The 21,562-nt window shown below is 49.7% G+C and overlaps 1 protein-coding gene across 2 annotated transcripts in view; it reads left to right on the top strand.

Moving 5' to 3' along the window:
• The first annotated feature begins 9,258 nt into the window (after positions 1–9,258).
• The window catches only part of MGLL (monoglyceride lipase), a 113,980-nt gene continuing 101,676 nt past the window's right edge, over positions 9,259–21,562 (top strand). The window contains exons 1-2 of one of the 2 annotated variants that reach the window (XM_041761449.1): positions 9,259–9,451; positions 10,749–10,893. In XM_041761449.1, coding sequence (XP_041617383.1) covers positions 10,769–10,893 — 125 coding nt within the window. In that variant the 5' untranslated portion in view covers positions 9,259–9,451; positions 10,749–10,768. Of the gene's footprint in view, positions 9,452–9,657; positions 10,265–10,748; positions 10,894–21,562 lie in introns of those variants that run through there. The other variant, XM_041761448.1, reaches the window with a different exon arrangement.

Raw genomic sequence — 21,562 nt, forward strand, 5'->3', positions numbered from 1 at the left:
CCCTGTTTTGTTTCATGATTCCTAGTGGTTGAGGAAAGGCAGGAAAGTGCTTCTGACGGTCACACCTGCCATTCTGGAATAACTGCTTGTAATAACATTTGACCCTTCCATGTCAATGGAAGACTGAGGGTGGAGCCAGGTTTCCTGAGCTTTCCTGCACCTGCACATGTGTTAGAACTTGTTTCACACTTAATACCCAGCAGCCCTCTCTTAACCATGGAGATCATTGGCCCCAAATCTCTACAGGAAGAATTTATTTTTATTTTAATGTTTATTTTTTATATTTTATTTATTTATCCATGACAGACACAGAGAGAGGCAGAGACACAGGCAGAGGGAGAAGCAGGCTCCATGCGGGGAGCCCGATGCTGGACTCCATCCTGGGACCCTGGGGTCACGCCCTGAGCCGAAGGCAGACACTCAGCCGCTGAGCCACCAGTTGTCCCTATTTTTATTTTTTTTAAAGATTGTGTTTATTTATTTGAGAGACAGAGAGAAATCATGAGTGGGAAGAGGAGCAGAGTGGAAGAGAGAAGCAGACCCCCCACTGAGCAGGGAGCCCTAGGTAGGGCTCTATCCCAGGACCCCAGGATCATGACCTGAGCCGAAGGCAGGTACTTAACAGACTGAGCCATCCAGGCGCCCCTGCGGGAAGAATTTAATGGAAAAAAATAGTGAAAGGGGCCAAGGCAGAAATGATTTGAGGACAATTTTTATAACCGTTTCAATAAGGCAGAACAGCAGAATCAACATACTTGTCACAGCAACATTAAGAGTATTTGTGACCTCTCTGTAACAGCACTGGGTACATGACTTTGTTGGTTCTGTTCTCCAGGAAATTCTTTTCTGTAGGACAGAACAAAGTGTTTCTTTTTGCCTTTCTCTTTGTTTTGGAAAAGCCCAGGAGTCTTCCTGAGTAGGGGAAACCCCCGTTTTTCTCCCCAGTAATGTCTCCTTTACTCTTACACAGAACACTTCCCTTCTGATGCTCCAGGTCCCCAAACGTGGGGTTTTTCCCACCCCCAAACAATTCTGTGACAACAGCTGGGTGTTCTGCGATCAAAGTCAGTGCTGATGCTGTCTACTTGGAAGCAGTGGAAACCTGCAAAGTCACAATGCAGATGGCCATCCACTGAGTTCTGCTGAGGTAACAGACGTCCTCGCCATGCTGAGATGTTTCCCAAGCCCTGCCCTGAACACTCACACTCAGTAGTTGGGTCCTGCCTCTTGAAGCCCAGCAGGGTGGAGCCAGCAGAGATGAAGTTATTTCCCTGTAGTTGCCCTTGGATCTTACTTTCTCCCTTCCACCTCAAGGTATTTCTGGCATGTTCCACTCTCCTCAGACCTCAGAACATGTACAGAAAGCCTGCCGGGGTGGTTGTCTCCAGGGACAGGAACAAGGGTGGAGGAGTGGCAAGAAGACTCACAATTCACTGTTAACTCTGGTCTGCATTGGAACTTCTCACACATGCATCGATTCACTTAGCTTAATCATAGTGACATTGTCTTGCACCCTGCCTACCCTGTGCCAGACTCTGTGCTACGCATCTAACCTGCTCTATCCCAGCCAGCCCCGTGAGCTAGATAGGATTCTTAATTACCCTTCTTTTGCAGAGACATAAAGAAGGTAAACCAACTGCCCAAGATTGTGTAGTTCAAGTCACCAGAGCCAGGGATCGAATCCAGGTCGTCTGGCTCCAAAATGTAGAGATTTCGCCACTGCACACCACTGCCTCTTGTTAACACAAAACATCTTGAGAGTTGTTGCCACTTATTTTCCACCCACTTCATAGCTCAGTGCAGTCTGTTTTCTGTTCTGGTTAATCCGTGAACTGGGTTCTCTCCAAGGTAATAAATGGCCTCCTTGTCATTAAATCTATTGAACACGTTCCAGTCCTCTTGTTTGACTTCTGGACAGCATTCCACTCTTGGTCCTTCTTACAACATGCCATACTTTTAGAGTCTGTGGAATACACCTTCCAAGCGGTCTTCTTCTGTTTCTGTCACCTTGGTAAAGTCTCTTGTCCCCATCCTCCTCCATCACCTCCTCCTTCCCCTCACAAAGATCTCTCCTGGGTAGAAGAAGTTCTACTTCTCCTGGGAGAAGTTTTAAAACTTCTCCCTCCAATTCATGGTTCCTGGGCAATCCAATCCATCCTTATGACATCGAGTAGACCACTTATGTCCAAGCCCTTATTTGTGTCCTGACTCTCCTACTGCATCAGCTACAACCCATCAGGCTTTGGCTTGGATGTCTCAGAGAGGCAAAAAGTCTAGAACTACACATCACACCTCACTTGCCACCACCAAAACCTACCTGCTCCCTCATGTTCTGACCCAGTGAAACAAACCAGACACTCAAGTGTTAGCTTTTAAAAATGTTTATTTTTTAATGATTGATTGATTGATTGATTGATTTACGAGACAGAGGGAGAGAGAGAGCCAAAGAGAGCTAGAGAGCACAAGCAGGGATAGGGAGAGGGAAAAGCAGACTCTGCCCTAAGCAGGGAGCCCAAAGTGGGGCTCAATCCCAGGATCCTGGAATCATGACATGAGCATGAAGCTTAACTGACTGAACCACCCAGGTGTCTCTAAAATATTTTTTAAATTTTGATTCCAGTATGGGTACCATACAGTGTTATATTGGCTTCAGGTGTACAATATAGTCATTCAACACATACAACACCCAGTGCTCATCACAACAGGTGCTTTTCTTAATCTGCATCACCTATTTCACCCATCCCCCCCCACCTCCCCTCTGCTAACCATCAGTTTGTTCTCTATAGGTAAGGAGACTATTTTTTTGGTTTGCCCACCTCTTTTTTACCCTCTTTGCTTGTTTTGTTTCTTAAATTCCACACATGAGTGAAAGCATATGGCATTTGTCTTTCTCTGACTGATTTCGCTTAACATTATACTCTCTAGCTCCATTGCAAATGGCAAGATCTCACTCTTTTTTATGGCTCCATAATATTCCACATATATATGTATATGTATATGTACATATACATATATATGCATACCACATATTCTTTATCCTTTCATGCCCAATTGATGGACACTTGGGCTGCTTCCATATCTTAGCTGTTGTCAATGATGCTGCTATAGGGACCCCTGGGTGGCTCAGTGGTTAAGCATCTACCTTTGGCTCAGGGCATGATCCTGGGGTCCTGGGACTGAGTCCTATATCAGGTCCCCTCGGGGAGACTGTTTCTCCCTCTGCCTATGTCTCTGCTTCTCTCTGTGTGTCTCTCATGAATAAATAAGTAAAATCTTTTTTAAAAATAATGCTGCTATAAACATAGGGGTGTATGTATACCTCTGAATTAGTGTTTTTGAATTCTTTGGGTAAATACATAGTAGTGTGATTACTGGATCATAGGGTAGTTCTATTTTTAACTTCTTGAGGGAACTCCATACTGTTTTCCACAGTGCCTGCCCAGTTTGAATTCCCACCAACAGTGCACAAATGTTCCTTTTCCTCCACAACCTCACCAACACTTGTTGTGTCTTTGTGCTTTTGATTTTAACCATTCTGACAGATGTAAGGTGATACTTCATTGTAGCTTTGACTTACATGATGATGAGTGATGTTGAGCATCTTCCCATGTGTCTGTTGACCATCTGGATATCTTCTTTGGGGAAATATCTGTTTACGTCTTCTATCCATTTTAATCAGATTATTTGTTTTGGGGGTGTTGAGTTGCCTAAGTTCTTTATATATTTGGATACTAATCCTTTATCGGATATGTGATCTGCAAATATCTTCTCCCATTCTGTAAGTTGTCTTTTAATATTGTTAACTGTTTCCTCCACTGTGCAGAAGTTTTTAGTTTTGCTTTCATTTCCCTGGCCTCGGGAGACCTATCCAGAAAAATGTTCCAGTCCTATGTTGAATAGAAGTGGTAAGACTGGATGTCCTGGTCTTCTTTCTGACCTAAGGGAAAAGCTCTCAGTTTGTCCCCATTGAGTATGATGTTAGCTGTGGATTTTTCATATATGTATGGCCTTTATTATATTGAGGTATATTCCCTCAAAACCTACTACATTGAGGGTTTTTATCATGAACAGATGTTGTATTTTGTCAAATGCTTTTCTGTATCTATTGAAGTGATTAGATGGTTTTTATCCTTTCTCTAATCGATATGATGTGTCACGCTGACTGATTTGCAAATATTGAACTACCCTCGCTCCCAGGAATAAAGTCCACTTGGTTGTGGTAAATGATTCTTTCAAATATATTATTGAATTTTGTTTGCTAATATTTTGTTGAGGATTTTTAAGTTTATGTTCATCAAAGATATTGACCTACAGTTCTCCTTTTTGTATTTTGTCTCTATCTGGTTTTAGTATCAGGGTAATGCTGGCCTCAGAGAATGAATTTGGAGAGTTAGGTTTTCTTTAGGTGGGTGCAGTAGAAGGCTGGCAGATGGGCAGGGGCACACACCACCCCAAGAGGGCTGCTTCCATCCAGCCATAGTGTTGATCATTGTCAGGTACAAACGTGGCCCATGTTGCCAGGATTTTTGCCTTTGACCAGAAGTCCAGAAACCAGCACTATCATGTGAAATGTCCTAATTTTCAAATGTTGGCTACTTATTCAGGTATTTTGAATGTTGGCATCAACCCAACTCAACCTCCTGCAAACCAGATGCAGTGCATAGGCTGCCAAGATATACCTCTACCTGCCCACTCTCCTGGGGTGCATGTGCTCTATTCCACAGATACAGGGATTATTTCTGGGCCAACTCCCATGTCTCTGACCTGACCCTTCTCTTCACTTCCTAGATCCACAGATCCAGCCTCCCTACAGGCACCTCATGCTCAACACATCTAACACTGCAGGCCCTTATGACCATATCTCTCTGCTCTTCGAGAGAAGCTGGGAATCTGGATTTGCATGTAAAATTACCAACTTAAAAAATTCACATTAAAAGTTTTTTCAGACAAAACTGTACCTTTTCTTGGGCTGCCAAGCTGCCACCCCTGATTTAGTGCAAGCTGGCTGCCCACAGGCACTGTGTTTAGTACTGCGTAGATATGATCTACACTGACTATGGCCAAGCCAGGAGTGAGTATTCATATCCCCCTGATTCAGGTGAGGAGACAGTCTTAGCAAGGCCAGGGAAGTTGCTGAAAGCTACACAGCTGGTCAGTGGAGCATATCTCAGAGTTTAGGTATTTTTGCTCAACTTAAGTTTTCCCTCTAAGTTTGTACAAAGTCTTACCTCTTCTCTATTATTCACTCTAATTACCATCTCCATTCCCAACCTCCACTTCTCTCTGTCCAGAAGTGATTCAGAGTTGAAATGTACAACAACCCAAATTCCTATAATTGCAAATGGCTGTAGAAGTTAACTTGCACATACCAAGGTTTCTAATAAGGGAAACTCCTGGCTTTCTTTTTGTCTCCTAGTTTGCTCCTACTGCCTTTCTCCCCACAGTATTTCCAGCATGTTCTGCCCAGCACAAACCTTAGAGTATCTCTAAAAGGCCACACAAGACCTCAGTGGGAATAGAAAGATACTCCTTTTACTTAAATTTCTGCCCTGCCTTTTTATCACAGGCTGTAGGGACAGATCCTGCCAACTGGCACTCTTCTGAAAGATGACTGTCTCTAGAGTGGTCCAGTCTAGAGAGACTGAGTCCCTATATCTCTGTGGGCACATGAGTAGGCAGGGATTGCTGGATTATATTACCAGATATAGGATATCTGCATCTGCAATGGCACAGGAGATACTCTTTTCCCTATTACTCCCACTAAGTTCAACTAAAAACCCTGAACATCATATATAAGACAAAATGAAGGAAACTCTAAAAGAGGAGACAAAAGGCAGACCAGCTAGGGACTTCAGGAGCCAAGGAATGGTGGCAAGCTCCTGGGTTTTTGTTTTGCCTTAGATATTGTAGTCTTTGAGCTAGAGAAGCCAACAATCCAGAAATGTCATGGGCACAGACCAAGCAATACCCAACCAAAGCCTGTTTTTCCACCTAAAGAACCAGGAGAGAGAAAGCTGAACAAGACAGAAAAGCATGGGATCCCTGGGTGGCGCAGCGGTTTGGCGCCTGCCTTTGGCCCGGGGCGTGATCCTGGAGACCCGGGATCGAATCCCACATCGGGCTCCCGGTGCATGGAGCCTGCTTCTCCCTCTGCCTGTGTCTCTGCCTCTCTCTCTCTCTGTGTGACTATCATAAATAAATAAAAATTAAAAAAAAAAAGACAGAAAAGCTTCAGACATTGACCTTCCACACTAATCAAACAACACAGAAGTAAAACATTGCTCACTCCCACACCCACCAAGGCTGAGTAGGCAAGCTGGGTTTCTCATTCTACCTGGGAGTAATAAAGCCACACAGCCACCTGCCCATCCCCTGGCCTACAGCAGTATTAGAGAGGACCAGCAAAGACAGAAGCTTTAAATAAGATCCAGAGTCTCACCATACAAGACCAGACTATCTGGGTTTCCATAGAAAAACACATCTCACCAAGAACCAGAAATACCTGAAGTTGGATGGGAAAAGACTGTATAGGAACGCCTGGGTGTCTCAGTGGTTGGGCGCCTGCCTTCGGCTTAGGTCATGATCCTGGGATCTAGGATCCAGTCCCACATCAGGCTCCCTGTGAGGAGGCTCCCTCTGCCTATGTCTCTGCCTCTCTCTCTCTCTCTCTCTCTGTACCTCTCATGAATAAATAAATAATTTTGTAAGACAGTATATAGATGCCAACAGAAAGAACAGTGATTTTAAGGCAGCCGTGATAAAAGTACTTCAAGGGGTGATTACAAACATGGCTGAAACTAATGGAAAATAGAAGGTCTCAGCCAAGGAGGAGAAGACCTACTAAAGAACCAAAGGGGAATTGGAGAACTGAAAAATTAGACAGCTGAATTTAAAAAGCTCAGAGGATGGGTTCAGAGGCAGAATGCAGGGGAGAGAGGAAAGAAGCAGTGAACTGGAAGACAGGGCACTAGAAATTACCCCATCTGGACAATGGAAAGAAAATAGACAGGAAAACAAATGGAGAGGGCCTCAGAGACCAATGGGACTATAACAAGAGATCTAACATCATACCATCGAGTCCCAGAGGGAGGGGAGGAGAAAAGATGCTGGGGAGGACAAGGCTAAAAGTCAAGAAAGAGCCACAACACTGAAGGTTGACAAGGGTGCTGAGTAGCTGGATCTCTCACCCATTCTGCGTGTTCATATGAAATGGCATAGACTCAGGTTCACACAAAAATCTCTAGGTGAGCACTGAAAGCAGCTTTATTTGTGATAGCCCCAAACAGGTAATGACCCAAAGTCCCTCAATGAACTGTGTGATTCAAGTTATAGAACATTCTCGAAATGAGAAAATTTTAGAAACAGGAGAACAAATTAGAGCCTGGCAGGGGTTATGAAAAAGATGGGGGTGGGAGGGAAGTATCTCTGGCTAGAAAAGGCAACACGATGTGCTGGAATGTTCTGCATCTTGACTTTATCAACGTCGATATCCTGGTTGTGATATTTTCCTACAGTTTCCCAAGACGTTACCATGGGGAACCTGGGTAGAGGATGCATAGCATTTCTCTGTGTTAGGTGTTAACAATTGCATGTGAATCTACCAGTATCTCAAAATAAAAAGTTTACTGGATAAAAAAGAAAAAGAAAAAGAAACACCAGATATACAACAGCACAGTCTCAATCTCTAACCTGCTGGTTTCTCAATCTGCTGACCACATACCACACTCTCATTTATGTTGGTAACCGAGCAAGCAAAACTTCAAGCTCACTACCCCCATTTCCACAGAGGCTCTGCTGACAACTTCAGCAAAATCTGTCCTCCAAACTTTCACACTGTCTATTTAAAGTTTTGGAATGTTGGAGCTGGAAAAATCTGAAACAACAGCTGCATACACAAGATGGACTGGTGGGCTCCGGGCCCCCCATAACATCTTTCAGATCCCCAACTGCCGGGCTTTGAAGAAATTACCATCCCAGTAAATACAATGTACTTAGCAGGGCCCCTGCCCCAGGGCTGCTGCCTCTAGACCCTGCCTATACGGATGTTGCAAAACAGCCCCTCAGAGAAGTCATTTAGCTACGGCTTCTGTATAGCAGGCCTGGTGAACTGCTTGAGGCCAGAGAGCTGGCCAAGCCACTGGGCGGCACTTAGGACCCATAGCTTCTCAAAGGCTATTGTTTTATTTCTTAAGTTAGATCACAGGCTCTAAGCGGCCTTGGCCCCCCTGCACGCAGACAATGTGACATTGAGATACCAGTTTCTGGAGGACAGCAGTTCTTTTCACCATTGGTATGGCATACAGTTATGTGAGAAAGAAGGAGAGGCACAAAGGCCAGCTGAGGTCAATGTGAGCTGGGGACATTTGTCACACTCCTTGGGGACATAGGTATTGTTGCATTCCGGCTGCAGGTGAGGAGATTAAGGCTCACAGGACAAACGGAGAAGCTGGAGCAGGTGGTCTGGACTCTAAGTCCAGTGCTGGTTCCTAGACCTCCACAAGCTGCATTGCGAGTCATTCCAGATAGTGTTCAGATCTTCCTTGGCCTGTGTGGAGGCACCAGAGATTTCCTTTCAGGGCCCACCTCTTGGGACCTGGGCACATTGCCGGGGACAGCGGTAGAGGGACAGGCCTACAGTCTGCTTCTACCCCACCTCCTGGGAGGTGTGCACTCCCACCCCAGCTTTTTATGTGTGTGTCTCCCTGGGGGTGTGAATGTGTGTGTGCGATATGAGTGTGTCTGCCCATATGTGCATGTCATGTTTGTACGCTGGTCGCTCTGTGTCTGTGCTCCTTTCTCTGTGTGTCTATGTGGGTTTGTGTATCTCTGTGGGTGCCATGTGTGTCTTTGTGTATTGAGCACCTGCGTGTTTGTGTGTCTGTGGGGAGGTCTATGCACATGCCTGCAAGTGTGAACATGCAGCGTCTACATGGATCTGCATACGTTCCCGTATTATCTGGGCGTGGGTCTGTGCACACATGTGGTCTGCGCGCTGTGCAGGCTGTAGCTGCGGTGTGCGTGTGTGTCCCTACGTGGTGCACGAGGTGTGCTGCGCGTGGGTGTGGCGAGTCCTCCCCCCGCTGATCCTCGGGAGAGCCCGGCTGGGTGCCAGGCCTCGTGACGGTCCGGCCACCCCGGGGCGCGGCCTCCCGCCAGGCCGGGCGGGGAGGGGCGCGTGGCCGGGCCCGCGGGCCGTGCCCCCGCTCCTCCCCGCGGGCCGGGCACACGTGGGCCCCGGGCGCCGCCTCCCCGCGCCGCCCGCCGTCCCGCGCGTCCCCACCCCCCGCGGGCCGCCCCCGCCGCCGAGCCGGCCCGGGATAAAGTGGCAGCGCAGACGCCGCGCCCTGTCGCCGCGGAGCCGGAGGCGCGCAGCTCGGCCCCGCACCGGCCCGCCGCAGACGAGGACCCGCGGCGCTGGGGAGCGACAGCGGCGCTCGTGCTCGTGGCCCCGGTAACTGCCCCGGCCCCCGCCCCGGCCAGCCGGCGCCGTCCCCGTCCCCGTCCCCGTCCCCGTCCCCGTCCCCGGGGGAGCAGCCCGGGGCCCCGCGCGCTCGGCGTGGGCTCCCGCGGCCCCGGGGCGCGCGCGTGTGCGGGCGCGTGTGCGGGCGCGTGTGCGGGCGCGTGTGCGGGCGCGTGTGCGGGCGCGTGTGCGGGCGCGTGTGCCGCCCCCCGCTCCCCGCACCAGCCCCCAAACCAACTTGCCCGCGTCGGCGCCACCCCCCGGCCCCCGCCGGCCCGGCACAGCCCGCCAAGCCCCCTCCCGGGCGGTTTCCCCGCCGCTTCTCCAGTGACAGCTGCGGGGCTCGGTTCCCGGCGCCGCCGGAGACGGGCAGGAAGCAAAGTTTGTCCGGAGCCCGGGGGCGACTTTCCTCGGGGACCCGCCTGTGTGCGTGTGCGTGTGCGGGCGCCTCGGGGCGCGCGGGGCGAGGTGCCCGGCTTCCCGGGGTGCGGCGCCGGCGAGCCCCCGCGGGCCTGCGTGGGGAAGGGGCGACCCGAGCGAGTGTGGGGTCGCAGGCGCCGCCCCCCCGCCCCCCCGGCGAGGAGCGGAGCCCCGAGAGCGCGCCCGTGCCCGCGGGGGGCAGGCCCGCCGGCTCCGCGCCCCCGAGCCCGAAAGCGAGGCGCGGGGACCGGGGCGCGGGGACCGGGGCGCGGGGACCGGGGCGCGGGCGCGGGGGCTGCTTGATGCCGCCCTGCGACCGCCCGGCTCTGATCCTCCACGCTGCCGCGGCTGTGGAATGCACGAGCCAGGACATGATGGAAACAGGTTTGTCATGGAATCTTCGGAATCTCAGGCAGGAGGAATTAATTGGAGTATCATCCACCTCATTATTGTGCCCCTTCGAAACTTCCTTGGGGATTTTAAGATAGATGGGTCTTCTTGCAGCTGGGTCTTTATACCCACAGAGCTGACTATAATTTCCACTTGATTACAGCTAAAATAGTCTTTAAGATGAAGTTTCCTGAAATGATTTAAAATAAACACAGATGGGAAGGGGGGAAAAGCTGTAATGAGGCACTTAAAAAATAAAGTGAGCATTTTTCTGAAGAACAAATGGGATTTTTCAGTCTTGGAGAGATTGCAAGAAATATATGGGTTTTTAAAAAAATCTTTGAAATGGAGGTTGTTTTTTTTTTTTTTTTTTAACTGCTTAAAAAATATGACTGACACCGAATGAGGCTTTTCTCCCCATCCCTGTGTGTTTTGCCATATTTTTGAGTTTGGAACATGTCCTCTTTTTCCTTTCAAGGACCTGAAGATCCTTTCAGGATGCCGGAGGAAAGTTCCCCCAGACGGACCCCACAGAGCGTGCCGTACCAGAACTTGCCTCACCTGGTCAATGCTGACGGGCAGTACCTCTTCTGCAGGTACTGGAAACCTCCAGGCACACCCAAGTAAGTCGGCCCCAGAGTGCTGCCCGAGCCGCACGCGGGATTGTTCTCGCCTGCCTCTCCTCCCACATCATGTAGCATCTCCTCCGGGGCCACTTTCTTCATGACCTACTTCACATGCATTTTCACATCAGGCACAGCAGTGCTAACAAAGCTGAGATTTATACTTGATCTTTTCTTTTTTTTTTTTTTTTTTAATTAAGAAGCAGGAGTTATGTTTTCATGATAACCACTAGGATACGGATATCTACCTTCTGGCAGTTTTCAAGAATTCCACATGACTTTATTTTTTGTGCTGGAGTGAATTTCCTGTGGTACAGGCATTCCTTTAAAATCAAACCCAACAACTCCAGAAAACCACCTCAGCAGATAGGAAAATCAAAACTGTATCTCTAGAGTGACCTTTGTTTTCTTTTCCTGTGACTATGGGTTTCAGAGGTGTCATATGTGTACAAGGAGGAAGAAAGGGGTCTGGGTATCTCCTTCTGATTTCTTGCCAGCTCCATTACTTTGTACATTTTCCATCAAGGATTTGTCTTGCTATTAGAAACAGGCGTTGGGACTATACACCATAAGACAGCTGGTCTCCTGCTGCTTCCCTCCTCTTGTACAAAACAGGGAAAATCCTCCTTGTTTGTGTTATTCAGGGAAAGAAATTATTTGTGGGGACCAATTTGCCCAGTGACGAGTGAGCATCTCCTGTCCCATGGATATTTTACCTGCCTCGCAGGCCTCTGGTCTCCCAGGGGACACGGTCTGATGTGAATTATGTCTCTCTCTTTGTGTTTCAGTAATCACCCAACCCTAGCACAGCTGTAGAGTCTTTCTTATATTTTCAGCAAGGTGTAGGTAATCCAGGTAGCTAGCTGCACATGAAAGATACAGAGATAGACACTTTTAAAGCCCTGGTTTAAAATCATAGTTTCAGGGCAGCTGTGCAAACTAGCTATCATAATGGGCTGGTGAGGGTTCCTACCACTTCTGGCAATATCTTTCTTGAAGGTTTCCTCGAGAAGAGAGTGTGTATGTCTGTGTATGTGTCAGATGGAGAGAGTGGGGTAGGGAGGGAAGGAGGGAGGGAGGAAGTGGGAAGGAGGGGAAGGGTTGTCAAGCATTGTCATTAATTCTCCATTCTGACTTAACTAGCTGTAGAATTCCATGGTCTTGGTTCAATTCCTAAGAACTCTGTTATATATTTAATCAATATACAAAAAGAGGACATAGAATTGAAAGTACACATTTTTAAACATCCAGGTCCTGGACTTTGGGGTTCCTTGGTTGAGTGGGGAGGCTGTCTTAGTTCGAGGTCAATGAAATAAGGGTAAGGAGGGCCTTGGGTCTCCCACGGGGGCCATGCAGGGCGGTGGGCGAGTGGGTTGGGTGCGAACGGCCGAACTGGCTGCCCTTTCTTGGCTGTGAGCGGTTTTCACAATCTCCACGCTGATGTGGTACTGTGGGCAGTTCTCTCTGCTTCTTTGCTTTTGCTCCACTTAGACGCACAAACCCCTCCCCCCCTCCCCAGGGGGTAGTTTGAACTGAGCTATCTGGGAAGTCAGGGTTTGTGCTGTGGTGGCCAATGACAGTAAGAACACGGGTGGGTGGCCAAGGCAGTTGGGCCCTGGGAGCTGTGGAAGGAATGTGACGGGGAGGCCACTCCCTGTGTACGCCACCCCCCAATACCCCCCACCACATTTACCTTCTGAAGGTCATACAGATCATAGGGAGCTGGGGCTGATGTCAGGAGTGATCTTCAAACCATCTTACCAGCAGTCCTGACCAATCAGAAAGTCTTGGAGGCCCCATGTGGGTTAGAGCTTCCCGGAGGAGGAAGCCGAGTGTGGGGAGATGTGAGGGCCTCAGGGCAGAGGTCTGTGCCAACTGGTGTGAGAGTATGTCCGTGTCTTCATAACTGGGAACAGCTGCTCGGGCCGCTAGAGCTACTGTGCAGGCCTGCCTTCCTTCGTGGCCTGGAACATCTCCGTTGTTGCGTTTCAAGGCTGTAGCCTGTTGCTGTCAGAAGGGGGAGGGACCTTAGGTCACCACTGGCCTCAGTGTATTCTCCCCAGGGAGTGTCCTTAAGGCCCTTTCCCCGGTTAAGCTCAGAGCTCTCTATGCCCTACCATCTGCAGGGAAAAGCCAGACACATGGCACCTCCTCTCTGTCCTTCCACTCTGCTCCATTAAAAAACAAAAACAAAAACAAAATTTTTGTTCTCACAGAGGACCTTGAGCCCTCAGACGCCACCCCGGGTGTCATCTGACGCAGAGAGTCTGCGTGCGCCACTCTAAGTTGCACTGCTTTGGGCTGGTTTTTCGGTCAGTGAGTTGCCTCCAGCTCCTGGGGCCTGCCTCCGAGCACCTGGAACGTTCTGCTGTCCTGCTCTGTTCGCTCCGGTCAGGCCTGCTGGGCTCCAACACCAGTGCTAGCGCTGCAGGTGGCTCAGCAACACTGGGTCACAGGTGTCAGCCTTAGCTGGGAAACCGGCCTAACCTGCTTGTGGAAACAGATTGTGTGTTTATAAATTCTGTCCAGCCTCTCACACTGGACCCTGAGAAAGAAGAAGACATTCCTTGGGATTGTTGTTCTAACGTGTGTGTGTGTGTCCAAACACGACACTGTTTTTAATACAGCGAGCCAAAGGCTCAGCTTTGAATCATTTTGCGCTGGAGACTTTTAAGCTTCTGTTTGGTAGTGTCAAGGCAAATGCATGTCCCTCTGGTAGTATTTACCGGGATAACAAGTGTTAGTTAGACTTGAGGGAGGGTGGAATTATCTCGTGTCAATCGAGTATCTCCTCTTAGTTGAGTATCAAATGTGTTCCCGGGTTTGGATTAGACTCTGCACACACCATCTCATTCAGACTTCACATTTGCCTCTATTTCCCCTTTACGTGAGAGAACAGGCCCAAGGTGACCGTAGCTGGATTCAGATCTGATTCCTCTGCTCCAAGGCAGCTACTCTTCTTAACACATCTCAGTGAAACTCAGACTTTTGTCTTTATGAGCAGCGGCTTCTCATTATGCTTCCATCTCTTATTAGGGCTGAAGATCACTTCACCCTGTGGGAAGAGTAATGGAATGATGGGTTCAACCTGTTTGCTCAGCGTTACTAGAAGTGGGAAGTGGGTCCGGATCCATTCCGAAACCAAAGTCTTGAGAGGCCCTGGGCGTGGCTGCTTCATCCCAATTGGGTGTCTGGGACCTTTCCAGGGCTGGTTCTTCAGCAGATTTCCAGCCCAGATGCCAGCAGGGAGACAGATGACCTGCCGCGGCAGGGAGGTGGGTTGCCTCGGGAGCTCCAATGCCCCTGTCAGGACACCACAGGGCCCTTAGGCCATGAGAGGACAACTGTCTGTGTAAAGCTCTGCGATGGTGGCCAGCCCCAAGTGCAGGTGTGGCTGCTCCACATGGTGGGAAACCGGACTCAGCAGGAGGATTCCCAGGCTTCCCCGGTTCTGGGGGCCCGATGAGGGCCAGGGCACCCCCCTGCAGCTGCATGACTGCAGCTATGACCCAGCACATGGTTGGTGCCTGACTGCTCATCGGCAGAGCCGCCTGGCGGGAGGGGGCGTGGGCGTGGGCGTGGGCTGATCCACAGGTCCCTGCCCTTCACCTGCCTTTAGAGCCGCCACTTCCCTCCCATGCACTTGGTCCCTGGGCAGCCCCTCAACCCTGAAGGGCTGAAGAGCTTTCCTGTCCGCAGCGTCTGTGCTGATGACAGCTGGTTGCTGGGGGAGCTGTTTCACGGTGCAGTTGTCTCTTGTCCCTCTGCTGCCGGGGTCCTGCCCCACGCAGCCCTGCCTGGAGAATCTCTGGGATTCACAAGGGACTTGATTTTGCATTTCCTTTGTCATTTTGTTCCAAACTCCCCTACATGTTCAGAGACCTTCCAGAACAGAAGCTGCTGGAGTTCCTTCTCCAGACCTTGCTGGCTCTGTGCCCTTGCCCTGTCTTGCATCTGACTGCAGTTTTGGTAACCTGACTTCTCCCTCCAGTGACCCCACAGCCCCACCCGCCCGAGGCACTGCTGCCTCTCCCCTCCCGGTTCTACCAGTCTGAGCTGTGTCCCAGGCCATGTGCAGGTAGTGTGGTTTTCAGGACTTTCCTCTTGGTGACACAGAGTAGAACACATGGCAGGAAAGGGACTCTCGAGCATCATGGGGCATTGTTTCTAGAACCTCCCCAAGTTCTCAGCCTTGGCCATTGTTGGTGGATCTAGAATCAATAAACTATCTCTTATTCCCCAAAGCGGGGCTCAGCTGACATCCCCTACCTCTGGCCTGGGTCACACTGATCCCTTTCCCCATGAAGCCTTCAGAACCTGCAGCTGTACTGTTGAGCAATGCCACCTTAGGACACTTCCTCCCACCTATGCACATTTACCTGGAGATGAAGGGAGTCCTTGAAGCTGGGATATATTTAAATGCTGCAAAACACACTCCCTTCCCGCTGTCTTCATACTATCCTCCTCACATCAGCCACCAGCCCCTTTTCGTGTGGCACCAGTGGCTCCAGAAGATAAGGGCTCCTCCCAGTCAGCTGGATCCAGGCCACAGCGATGCAGTCTCCACCATCTGGCTGGACATCATTTTGATCCCTACTGCCTTCTGGGATTTTGTTTTTATAGATCAGATGGGCTTTTCCTGTGTTCTGGTCCCCCTTCGGTTTTCTTTTTTTTTTTTTTTATTTTTATTTTTTTTTATTTATTTATGATAGTCACAGAGAGAGAGAGAGAGAGACAGGCAGAGACACAGGCAGAGGGAGAAGCAGGCTCCATGCACCGGGAGCCCGACGCGGGATTCGATCCTGGGTCTCCAGGATCGCGCCCTGGGCCAAAGGCAGGCGCCAAACCGCTGCGCCACCCAGGGATCCCCCCCCCTTCGGTTTTCTAATCAGGTTGTAAGTCAGTTATTTAGTCCTCCCCTCCTGACCCCCCCCCCCCCCCCCCAGCCTACAGCATTGGTCCAGTGTTCTGGGCAACGTTCCATGACTTTTGCTTACATCTTTGAGTGTTTCCACTCATATATCTTGTGCTGACTCCTGCAGCCCTGATGACCTCTCCCCACTCTGAACTCCTGCCACCTGTGTGACTAGGTGTTACTGCATCACTTAGCTTTGGTGGCTACGTCCTCAGGGTGGGCCCAATCACATCCCTTCTTCGTTCTTAAAAGGAGCCATTTTGAACTCCATTCTGTTGGTCTCCATGGGTGTGACAACAGTCAAGCTCCCCCCCTAGGCCCAGCCCCTTAGACCTGCTCTAGTTGTGTTGGCATAGCTCTTGGGCTCTTCGGAAGCCTCTGGAGCAAGACAGGCTCTTAGGGCTTACCTGCCTGCTCCCCATGCTCAGCCATAGTCATGCTCCCATTCACCAGCCAGTTCAGCCAACACCTAGTTATTGGCATCTACATGTTCCAGGCATTGTGTTGGGTACCAGGATGGGGAGAGGGTGGCAAAGACCTCTCCGTTTGATGAAAGGATCGGGGTAGATGAATACCTGGATAGTCATGATGTTATGTGGTCAGCCCCTAGGGATAGGACGACTGCTAAGCCCTGGAGAGCCTTTGTGCGAATGAGGAAAAGGAGTCCTCCCAGGCAGACCCAGCCCCTCAGGTATGTGGCTTGAGAAGCAGAACGTGGGCTGGATTTCAGCTCCTACTCTTCATCTCAGCCAGTGCCCTTGACCTGCAGGAAGAGCACGTCAGGGGCAGGAACTGAGGCAGGAACAGGTGGACTGCACAAGGTGTTCTGTTTGGGAGCCTCAGCAGTGGTATTGCTGGGGCGGAAAGCTCCAGGAAGAAAGTTTGGCAGGAGCCTAATGAAGCCAGAGGGGGCCGGGCCCTGGGGGCTGGGTGGACAGGGAGGCTGCAGGCTGAGCCAGAGGCTTGGCCTTGAACTTTCATTCAGGGTGTGGGAGCCCAGTGGATAGGTTTTAAGAAGGGCTGTAGTCAGACTTGTAACTCGGACAGCCATCTGGTTGGAGGGATTTGCCATCATCCAGGGGACAGTTGAAGAGGGCTGATGTGATAGTGGCTCCTGTGATAGCAGTAGAAGGACTAAAGTTGCCTGCTCCTGATGATGCTGGCACTAAAGGCAGGCAAGGACCCGTCCCAGGTCCTTGGGACCCCTCCAAATGACAGGTGCACAGGGAATGGAGGGTTCTCCTTCCCCACACTCCCCTTTATTATCTCTGTTCCGAAGATGTCCTCTCTGCTCTCTGATGGTGAGGATGGGGTGCAGGGGGGTACCCACCCCGTGGGACATCTCCTTGGAACATCCCTGGAATAAACCAGCAGGAGAAATGGAGGACAGAGGGCATGGCCAAGCCAACTGAATTCCCAGTAAAAGATTAATGGCAGGGACAAGTTCATTTTCAGGAAAGTGAGAAAGGAATCGTGTCTCACATTGGCTCTCCCCAACGAGGGCTCTAAGAGGAAGCGCCTTTGACTTAACGTGTTGTTTAACGAAATCTACACCTGAGCCCTGAGAAAGTAGACCTCACTCTGCATTTATAGCAACGACACTATTTTCAATCAGATTAATCTGTTTCTCAGTAGCAATTTGATTGTCTATTGCCTATTTTAAGAATTTCCAAAAGTCTCTTTCTCTTGTATGAGCTTTTGTTTCTCCTTCCACTGCTTGTGCCTAGTTTTAGTGTAGCAAACTGCCTTATTTTAAAATAGGGCATTTCTCCTGGGTGGGTGTGTTGTTGTTGTTGTTTAAGACTTCAAATAGCAAAGATCTTTTGACCAGAGGAAGGGCAGGCTGCTTCTCTTACAGTTGATTTTTCTAACAGCTTCGTTAAGGGATAATTTCTTCCAGTTGCTATAAGAATGTTCTGCAGATACAAATCTGGCTTTGTTTTGCAGTGGAATCTAAGAAAGAAATAGCAAAATAAGCTGCCTTCTGAATAGCACTCGTTGTCCACCACTGTCTATTTATCAGCACCGGCACCTTCGAAGTTTAGATCTTAATGCCAGAGGCACTTTGTCCGTGAATGCAAGCCAAACCATCGCTTATTGTGTAAATGGAAGAAATGGTCTTGAGTGGTGCGAATTTTTACAGCTGAGATTACAAGACGACCCTTGTCCCTTATTTTAGGGTCATTCAAGGTTCTTGTTGGTAGGAGGTTCTTTTCATTTCCCACAGCCTTGTTCCTTGGAGGTGGGGGTGGGGATGCTGATGGTGGTAACCGAGGCACTGGGAGGTGACACTGTTCTCTCTGTGTTGGAGACACACTCAGCAGGGGGCTGTGTGGAGCCAGGAGGGTGGTGACAAGAGCTGTGAGCCGGGTCAGTCCATTTGCAGTTGCCCGATTTCACAGGCATCATGCCTCTCCCCCGTGGGCTGACCGTTCAGTTTTACTCTTGGCATCCAGAAAATACTGTGAGCAGTGATGAAAACCTGTGCCTCCCCTTCCTCAAAAAGGTGTAAAGGAGCTGTTTCTCACCAGGATCACAGCTCTATCAATATTCTGGAAGGAAGGAAAGGAAGGAGGGAAGGTGGGAGGGAGGAGGGAAGAGGAAGAGGGGGGTGGACAAAAGGAAAGAAAGAAGGTTTGGGAAAATGTATTTTCAGCTGGTGTTAGGATTGAGGGGACCTGGACCTTCTGTGTCCTTGACAAAGTTTCCTAAAACAGAAGTGTTTATGTTTCACAGAGCAGGATTAATAGAGATGAGGATGGAAACGGATCATTTTGTGAAATCGCACCTGTGCTACTTTGAGGGCTCTCGTGCATCTGTCCCCTCATGCTGCCACCTTCAGAGAGCAGACATCCATGGAATGGCCCAGCGCAAGGCTTAGATTACCGAGATGGTGCACGCTTCCCCCACCAAATTGCAGGCTAGCCAGTATCTTGTTTCTCGGCACACGCGTGTCATGTCCCTGGTGCCTAGAATAGTGGCCATCCCTCTGCAGGAGCTTCGTGAATGTGTGTTCATGAGTGAATGATCTACTTTGAGAGAGGAGAGAGCATGTGAGCATGTGACTACCAGAGCTCTCTCTCTTCTGGTGGAGGAAGTCAGACTTGAGCACTAAGGTTTTCTTAGAGTTCCCCAGCTCGCCACGGCCCTGGGACTTCACCCAGGTAGGTGGTGGAGACTTTCAGGGGGTTAGAGTCTGTGGGCCTTTTGACATCATGGGCAGGTTTTCTGGAAAGGAAGATGGATCACAGGCTCCAGCAGATTCTTTCCCAGCAGACTGGAGTTCAGAGGGCAAACATGAGGTCACCTAAGGGGCTGCATGGACCCAGGGGCAAGTTCTGACCATGCTCTCTCCTCTGTACCATACTGTCTCCCAGGAGTTGCTCCCACACCTTCTTCTTATGGATTTAAGTCACAAGGTAGCCCTTCGCAGTAGAGATTTCAACAGATGTCCAGTTTGGGGCAAGGCTTGGAGGGAGAGGTCTTGATCGGCCCCCTCCTGGCTCACTGCTGGAAGCCATTTGACGACATCTGCAATCTGTTTTCAGTGGTTAGAAGCGTGTGGGCACCTAGGTGATGCCCCAGGATGCTGAGTAATGGCGATTGATGGACTTCCAAAAGATGGCAGGAGACTCACTGAGAGGCCCTACAGGAAGGGGGATAAATTCGAGGAGGAAAAGAAGCCCAGGAAGCCTCTAGGAGAATAAGAGAAGGATGTGGTGGAGGAGGTGTGGGGCCCCCCAGTACAGGGGAGGTGGGAGGGGGAGGAACGGAAGGAGAAAAGCTTGAAGGCAAGGAGAAAACTGTGTCTTTGATCTTGCATAGCCTCTGGTTAATCCCATCTTGTCAAGGCAGGTCAGTTTCCCCAGGCCGCTTGCATGCATCTGGGTTAGAGAGGAAAGATCTTGGCTAGGAAATTGCTGCCCTTAGATATTTTGGAAGTTTTGCTCTGTTTATCCTGTTCAGTTGATCTTGAAAAGACATGTTTCAGGGAAAGCTGGTCTTTCTGGGATGCAAAGCAGGATAGCGCAGTGGAGAACAGTATAGACCACGGAGCCAGACCGCGGAGAGCATCCATGTGGATAAGGCGTGGGGCTGTGTATAAATATATAAATTCTTGACCAATTTCTGCACGTTTAAAATGGGGAGCACCAGTACCTTTGCCCTACGGTGGTTGCACAGGTCAGGTTTGTCAGAGTTCATGCCTGGCACATAGTAAATGAGGTGTGAGGGTGGGCTCTTATTACTTAGTTTGATCTCTTTGGCTGCCTCTATCATCAGTCTGGCAGGCTGTGAGGAAGGACTGTGTCCTGGGCTTGTCTGTTACCCACCGTTAGCCCCTACTTCCCACCATCCTGGCAAGCATCAGCCACATAAGCCTTATAGGGAAAGCAATAATGATCCTTATTTTTTTTTTTTTAAGATTTTTTACTTATTTCTTTAAGAGCGAGAGAGAGCAAGCATGAGGGGGACAGGGTGTCAGGGGCAGACGGAGAGGAGAAGCAGACTCCCTGCTGAGCACAGAGCCCGAAATGGGGCTCCATCCCAGGACCCTGAGATCATGACCTGAGCCAAAGGCAGATGCCTAACTGACTGAGCTGCCCACGTGCCACGTGATAATGATCTTTATAGATTCCACTTTTACTGCTTTCCCTCATGACCTTAGGCTGCATGCTTTCCCCCAGTGTTCAGCCTATTTATTATTTTCTTTTTCTTAACAGATAAAAAAGTTCTGTTTTGAAAAAAAAAAAAAAAAAAAAAGTTCTGTTTTGGAGTACCTGGCTGGCTCAGTCAGTGGAGCATGCAATACTTGATCAAGGGATCTTGAGTTGGAGCCCAAGTTGGGTGTAGAAATGACTTAAAACAAAAATGCTTTAGTTCCATTTCAGTGAGATTTCAAACCCCCTAAGTAACAGAACGTTAATAGAAATAGATACTGGGTGCTTCATTTACAAGGTAAAGGAAACAAGAAAGCTGTAAGGAGCCGTTGGTGGTGAAATTCTTTTTGAGATAACAGGACAATGAGACACTTTTATCTCATGCAAAACCTGTGACAGTGTGTGAGGTGCACTCTCAATTGGCCAGGAAACCAAACAAGTCTTAGCAAGTAGGGCTGGGAGTCAGTGCCAGCAAACCTGAGTACAAGCATCCACTCCATTTCCAGTAGGCTGTGTCTCAAGATATGTCGTCTTGGGCGTGTATGTCTCCTTTGGTCCTAATTGTGTATCAGGTTGTGTGGAAATTTTCTATTGCAACAAATGTGACTAACTGGTACAAGTGCTGTCCTGCCATTTATTGCATCTGGAGTGAGCAGGGCAGTCTGGGGTGCAGTAGTAACCTATGTTACTACTGTATGCTGTGTAACAGCATTTCCTTAGCTCATGAGTCTGTGACTGGCAATTTGAGCTGGGCTCAGACAGACAGTTCTTCTGCTGACCTTGGCTGGGCTTCCTTATGCATCTGTGGTTAGCTGCTGCCCCTTCAGCACTGACGCGCCAGCGAGGGGCTTACTGGTCTTGGATGGTTTTCCTCACATGTCAGGTATCCGTGCACTGCTGGCAGGAGCACCTCGGTTCTGCTGCATGTGGTTTGACACCCTTTGTCAGGCTAGCTCAGATCTGTTCTAGGGGTGGCAATGTTTCAAGAGCAACAGGAGAGCAAACCCCAGCGTGCAAGTGCTTTTCAAGTCTCTGCTTGGGTGAAGTGTGCAAGTGTCCCGCTGTCAGAGCAAGTCAGTTGGGAGGCGGTGTGCAA

The sequence above is a fragment of the Vulpes lagopus genome, chromosome 7 (assembly GCF_018345385.1).
Source record: "Vulpes lagopus strain Blue_001 chromosome 7, ASM1834538v1, whole genome shotgun sequence".
Taxonomy (NCBI): domain Eukaryota; kingdom Metazoa; phylum Chordata; class Mammalia; order Carnivora; family Canidae; genus Vulpes; species Vulpes lagopus.